A 6,909-nucleotide genomic window follows, 5' to 3' on the forward strand; every position below is an offset into this window, starting at 1 on the left:
TTCCTCATTCTCTTTCAATGGGCAGATGCCTACAAGTAAAGTACTTTCCCCTGAACACAGGGGAATTGGTATGCAGAGAAAGGGGATGGACTCCTCCTCTTCTTCCTCAGTGAACCCTTCTCGCCTCCCCAAATTACTTTCAACAACGGCCTGCCCGGATTCCCTCCGCAGGACCTCTCCTCTGCACAGGCAGGGGCAGGGCGAACTAGCCCCAAAAGAGGTGAGGATGCACCTTTAGGTTGCCCTCAGGAGGTCTCCCCAAGGGTCCCTCTACCTTCCAGATCGGCGTTTCAACAACGGCCCGCCCGGATTCCCTCCGCAAGACCTCTCCTCTGGAGAGGGCATCCTGCACAGGCAGGGGCAGGGTGAACTAGCCCCAAAAGAGGTGAGGATGCACCTCTAGGTTGCCCTCAGGAGGTCTCCCCAAGGGTCCCTCTACCTTCCAGATCGGCCCTGTCAGTTGCGCTGTGTCTTAAACTTGAGAGAAGGGAGAGAGGAAGCACACCAAAGCTGACCGCTTCCATTACCCTTTAAGCGCATCGTGTCCTCCGCCGCCTCTTCTCTTGGCCCGGTTGGCTCTGGTTTCCTTCACATTCCCAGCCTCCAGATTGGCATCCGCCCCGTGGCTCGTGTAGGATGCTAGGAGCATGCTGAACCCCAGCGCGACCTCCAGCAGCCCGTCTCGCCGCATGGTGCCGCCGCCTCTCACTCGCTCTGCGGCCGCCGCTGCGCCCCACAGCGCCCCGCACCGCGGGGTCCCGCTCTCGCGTCGCCGGTTCCCGGGCCGGGCTCCTCCCGCCTCCTCCAGCTGCGGCTCCCACTTGGGGCGTCCCTAGCCAGCTGCAACACAGACAAATCCCCAAGGCCGAGGAGACACTTAGGACACCGGGATGCTGACGCCCGTGGTCCCAGCTCCCGAGCCCAGCCCGCGCGCCGCCTGCGCGTGGCGCAGTTCCTTTGGGTTAGTGCAGACAGTCTGATCCGCATCTGGCTGCAGAGCCAGGCCCCCCAGTGGCAATGATCCCGGGACCCGCGGCCTGGCCCCGGCTGCATAGCACCGCGAGGTCCCCAGGTCCTTAGGGACGAGCCCGCTGTCCTTTTTTGTTTTAATGGCACTGATGGCGCGCGATGCGCGCTGCAACCCCCAGCTCCCCGGCCGATGCTCTCCGCCAAGCCACCCTAGCGCGGCCGCCACCTCCAGCTCCCGGCATCTGACGCTTAGCCGGGCACCCAGAGCCGGGTCAGGAAGCTGTCAGGTACAGGAGGGCCAGTCGGAAGTGGATGCTCGGGACAGTCCCCCACCCCTGCCCGATCCCTGCCCCCGACTCCGCGCAGACGTAACCGCCTCGGTGACTAGACCTCCAGCCCCGGTCGCCTCCCGACCTACGTCCGGGACCCCAGCTGCACCCACTAGAGAAGCAGCGGCTCAGGCTCCGGCCGGCGATGACTGGTCCTAGTCTGGTCCCAGCAGCCTGCTCCACTCCGCTAGCCTGCGCTCCGCCCGCAGCTGTCCCAGCTGTGGCCGCCTGTCCGCCTGCGGCACCCACAGTCTCAGCCCCGGCCCCGCGGCCCCCTCCTTTCCCACCTCTTCAAGTATCGTCCGCGCAGCGGTTTCTCGCGAGAGAAATACTTTAAAAAAAAAAAAAAGAAAGAAAGAAAAAGAAAATGACACCCCCTCCCACATCCCCCTCATCCCCACTCCACCCCCTGGCCCCATCCATCCTCCCTTTCCACTCCCCTTTGCCAGCCACCGCCTCTGCTCCGGGCCTCCCTCACTCGCAGGATTAGCGCAGTGGGAGGAGGCAGAGGTGAACCGTCCTGCCGAGCTTGGGATATTTCGTCTTGGGGTGGAGAAAGAGGGAATAGGAAGAGGTGGAGTAGCGGTTTAGCCCTCTCTGCGGCTGGGAGGTCTAGACCAGAGATTAGCCTCTCCCGTGATCAGGAAGCCCTCCGGCGTGGAAAGCTTGCCACCTGCACCAAGAATGCGCTCTGGACGTCCTGGACGCCGAGGCCGGGAGGCCCTGGCTGGAGAGGAGCCCTGTGCCGGTTGCCAGTGCCTCCCTGCACAGCCTCCCTGCGTCGTCCTGGTCCTGTGGAGTAGAAACTGCAGGCCCCAGTCTCAGGCAGAGCACTTTACAAGCCACCAAATCTGAGCTGGCTGATGGGCTGGTAGAGAAAGGGGCTTCAGTATCGCCGCTTGTCACGCCTTGCCAAGAGCTGAGTGGCTCTTCCAAGGCTCGGTCCAAGCCACTCACCCTGGCTAAAGCCGGGGTACTCAGAGTCTGAATCGGATTCTGAACCAGAGGCCTGTGATTTTGGGATGCAGGAAGCCCTTTTGCCCATCCCTCAGTTGAGAAGGCTGTTTCCCTGAAGAATTTTATTTATACACACAGACACACACACACTGCCCACTCGTGCACTGCACACCTGTCCCTAATATGCAGGAATACTGAATCAGTGACTTCAGAGTATATAGCATTTATGGCATCTTTTTATGTATAATGTCCAATGGTGCCTGCACTCCAGTTAGGAAGTTAGGGAATCCACATTAGGCTCTGGGTGCAGGAATCAGAGGACAGACACACACACACACACATACACACACACACTTCACAACTGTCAAGCTCAGCACAAACAAGTACTCTAAGAACTCATGCATTGTGTGATGAGGATATTTCTTATTTTCAATATTTTGTGCCCAGGTGTGAAGTTATAGGATGGAGGCAAGTTATTCAACTTCATCCCAACTGTGGGACTGACTACACATCATGATGATGGACCCACTGCACTTTGGTGATACCTGAAACTGTGGAAGACATAGAACAATTTAAATTCACTGTCCTTTAAGTATGTTGTCTAGTTTACGGTCTTACCTTCAAAAATCCTCTTAACAGATCCATGAACTGGAGATTTGGTCACACATCCTCAGTTGAGTAAAAAATCATTCATTCAAGGCCCGGGGGATGGCTCAGTGGATCAAACACCAAGTCCGATGACTCAAATTCCATCACCAGGACCAACACAGCAGAAGGAAAGAAAAGACTCCTGAAACTCCACAGTATGGCCATGGCATGCTCATGTGCACACACACACACACACACACACACACACACACACACTAAATGTAATAAAAAGCTTTAAAGGAATCACTTAAGAGGTAGTCACTGAGCACATGGATCATGGACAAACCAGGCTTACTGGTAAGCAAGGCAGGAGGTATGGTCTCCTCACCCAGCAGACAGTCTATGGGAAAATGAAGTCTTGAAACAAAGAATGGCCCGATTGTTAAGTGCCAAGAAACACAAGGTGCTTGCTTAGATGGTGTATGCCAAGGTGACTAGACCTAGGCTAAGGGTGATAGGGAAGACTTCCCTTCATGGAACCCTTTTAAAGCATGATTAGAATACCTGCAAAGAAGTAGCATCTTAACTATGGATACACAGTAAGATCTAGGAACTTAAAAGTCAGACACAAGCACCCAGAGTCTCTGATTTTAAAAGTTTGTGGTAGATCTTGACATGGGTATTTTTCAAAGTTCCCCGAATACAGAGGGGTGGTAAGGAGGGTGTTTAGGCTGGGAAAGGGCTCTGAGCAGAGGAACAAGGGGTCAGCAGGAATGGGGCTGGGGGAGATCAAGGTGGCCTTGGCTTGACCACTACTTATCCAGGCTGTTCTATGTCCTTTGAAGGATCTGCAAACTCTGACTACTTTCCCTGCACTCCAACAGAGACAATGTGACCCTCTCTCTTAGAGGCTGCCACCCAGTGACATGATGGATGAGAGCCACTGAGCACAGGGCTCTTCTGAGGTTTTTGCACAGGCACCACAGAGCAAACTCCAATGAGGGTTCCATTTATCTAGTGATGTAATCACCAAGCTCACCCCCAAAAGTGGAGGGCTTGAAAGAGCCTCTTCAGTCAACTTACCTGCATTTAAACTTTAGTTCCTCCTTCCCAGTCACTTCCTCACCACAGAGGACAATTTCTTGTACCAAAGGGGATCCGTATTTGTTTAATGAACAAATGAACTTCCTTTCTAGATGGCGATATGATGGTAACTTTAAAACTTCATCCCAGCCAGGCGTGGTGGTGCATGCCTTTAGTCCCAGCACTCGGGAGGCAGAGGTAGGCGGATCTCTGTGAGTTCAGGCCAGCCTGGTCTACATAGTGAGTTCCAGGACACCTGGGGCTACAGGGAGACCTGTCTCAAAAAGACCAAAAAAAAAAACAACTTCATCCCAGTCTTCCTTACCATCCCTGTACTATGGAAACACCAGCACTTTATGGTGGTGCATGCCTTTAGTCCCAGCACTCGGGAGGCAGAGGTAGGCAGATCTCTGTGAGTTCAGGCCAGCCTGGTCTACATAGGGAGTTCCAGGACCCCGGGGGCTACAGGGAGACCTGTCTCAAAAAGACCAAAAAAAAAAACAACTTCATCCCAGTCTTCCTTACCATCCCTGTACTATGGAAACACCAGCACTTTTCCAGGCCTTGACAGAGCTGGTGTGTCATGGTGCCTCATTGTGCCTCAGTTGTCCTATTACCCTCTCTTGGAAGTGAATGAAATGAACCTTAGCTGAGAAGATCGGAGAGTGAAATTAAATTGCCTGACTGCCAACATATACCTCCATGTACATTCTATGTTTATTCCTTAGTTCATTATTTACTTAACCAATTTAACCAAAGCCAACACCATATGCTGAATACCACGCCAGGAACTGAGCTCCACCAGTGAAAAGATATACTTTCACCAGGCAGAATCATGGGGCCAGGAGCCTCTGGTTCTCACAGCAGCCATTTCCTCATGCTGGCCTTTGTTTAGGCAGGCACTGTACTACGTATGTTAACTAGATCGTTCTTCTTATTTCAATGCATTTTGGGCCAATGAGATGACCTAATGGCAAAAAGATGCTTGCTAACAAGTTCAGTCACCAGATCTACATGATGGAAGGGGAGAATGGACTCCCTAAACTTCGGAGCTCCACCAGTGAAAAGATATACTTTCACCAGGCAGAATCATGGGGCCAGGAGCCTCTGGTTCTCACAGCGGCCATTTCCTCATGCTGGCCTTTGTTTAGGCAGGCACTGTACTATGTATGTTAACTAGATCGTTCTTCTTATTTCAGTGCATTTTGGGCCAATGAGATGACCTAATGGCAAAAAGATGCTTGCTAACAAGTTCAGTCACCAGATCTACATGATGGAAGGGGAGAATGGACTCCCTAAACTTTTCCTCCATGTGAGCTCTCCATGTGAGAGCATGTGCACACACATGTCCGCCCCCCCCCACACACACATGTGCAAAAAAATTAACATGGCATTCTTTTCTGTTTAATTTTTTTATCATTTTATGCGTATGAGTGTTTTGCTTGCATGCATTTAAGTGCACCACATACATGGAATGCCTTTGAAAGCCAGAAGAGAGAGTCAGATCCCCTGGAACTAGAGTTGTTTACGATTGATAGTGGCCATGTGGGTGCTGGGAACTTGGGTTCTATGCAAGAACAGCCAGGGCTCCAATTGCTAAGCTGTCTCTCCAATCCAGTTTGAACACATTCTTGTCTGTATATTTTACCCAGGATCCTAAGCAATGCCTACGTCAATGTGAAATTTTGGGTTTTTGTTTTTGGGTTTTTTTTTTTTTTTGGTCTTTTTGAGACAGGGTCTCCCTGTAGCCCCAGCTGTCCTGGAACTCACTATGTAGACCAGGCTGGCCTTGAACTCACAGAGATCTGCCTGCCTCTGCCTCCCAAGTGCTGGGATTAAAGGTGTGCACCACCACACCCGGCTGAAATTTTGGTTTTGTGAAAGAGAAAAGTGAAAGAGATCTTTAAAAGAATATTTTATTTGTTATTTTTATTTTATGTGTATGAGTGTATCGCCTGCATGTATGTAAGTGCACCTGTGCCATACAATGCCCGTGGAGGTCAGAAGAGGGTGTCAGATCCCCTGGAACTGGAGTTGCAGATGAAGCCAGCTGCCATTGGGTGCTGGGAACTGAACCTGGGTCCTCTGCAAGTGCAACCAGTGCTCTTAACTGCTGAGCCATCTCTCCAGCCCCAAGAGATATTTTTTTGAGGTAAAAATATACATGCTAGGAAAGGGACAAGAATATTTTTATTTCCATCATTTTTCAGACTTTTTCTTTATTGTGGAAGTATTTTAACTAATTTTTAAAAGTATGTTCCTATAATCCCACCATTCTAACACAACTGTTTATTTAATGTTTTGATTCTTTTGAGAATTTCATACATGAGTACTGTATTTACATAATTTTCCCTTCCTCTCCCACTTCCAACTCCTCCCGTGCTTTCCCCACTCCTGCTCAAATTCACAATCTCTTCTGTAATTATCATTGTTACATACATATGTGTATGTGTATGTGTGTGTATTTATAACCTACCTAGTCCATTTAGTGTTGTTCTTATGTACATGGGTTAGGGCTGACCACTTGGGACTGGGTAACCTATCAGGGGGCTCATCCCTGAAGAAAACCGATTCTCCCCCTCTTGGCAGCCGTTGATAGCTCTTCATCTAGGACTGGGGCCTTGTGAAATTTCCCCCATCCACATTGGCATATCTACTGGTATCGTTATGCAGGTCTTGTTTAGGCAACTGTATTGTTGAGATTTCATGGTGCAGCTCCCCTGTCATGTCTAGAAGACTCTATTAAGCAGCAGGCATCCTGGTCCTCTGGTTCTTACAAGTTTTTCCACCTTCCATGATGCTCCCTGAGCCCAAGGTGTAGGGGTTGCATTGTGGGCTTATCAATTGGGACTGGGCACCCCATGGTCACCTATTCTCTGCATTTTGATCAGTTGTGGATCTCTGTGATAGTCTCCATCTGCTGCAGAAAGAAGCTTCTTTGATGAGTGGTGAGAGCTGGACATGTTCATGGGTAGAAGAGTTA

The 6,909-nt window shown here is 50.8% G+C and overlaps 1 protein-coding gene across 1 annotated transcript in view; it reads right to left on the reverse strand.

The window, feature by feature from the left end:
- Nucleotides 1–1,578, reverse strand: part of Fbn1 (fibrillin 1) — a 223,254-nt gene extending 221,676 nt beyond the window's left edge. Inside the window, exons 1-2 of the mRNA XM_008831779.3 lie at nucleotides 1,412–1,578; nucleotides 528–840 (exon numbers count right to left, since the gene is read on the reverse strand). Of these exons, the coding sequence (XP_008830001.1) occupies nucleotides 528–691 (164 nt within the window). The 5' untranslated portion in view covers nucleotides 692–840; nucleotides 1,412–1,578. The remainder of the gene's footprint in view (nucleotides 1–527; nucleotides 841–1,411) is intronic.
- Between the last annotated feature and the right edge of the window lie 5,331 nt (nucleotides 1,579–6,909).

This window comes from Nannospalax galili, unplaced genomic scaffold (assembly GCF_000622305.1).
Source record: "Nannospalax galili isolate Female #2095 unplaced genomic scaffold, S.galili_v1.0 scaffold735, whole genome shotgun sequence".
Lineage (NCBI taxonomy): Eukaryota > Metazoa > Chordata > Mammalia > Rodentia > Spalacidae > Nannospalax > Nannospalax galili.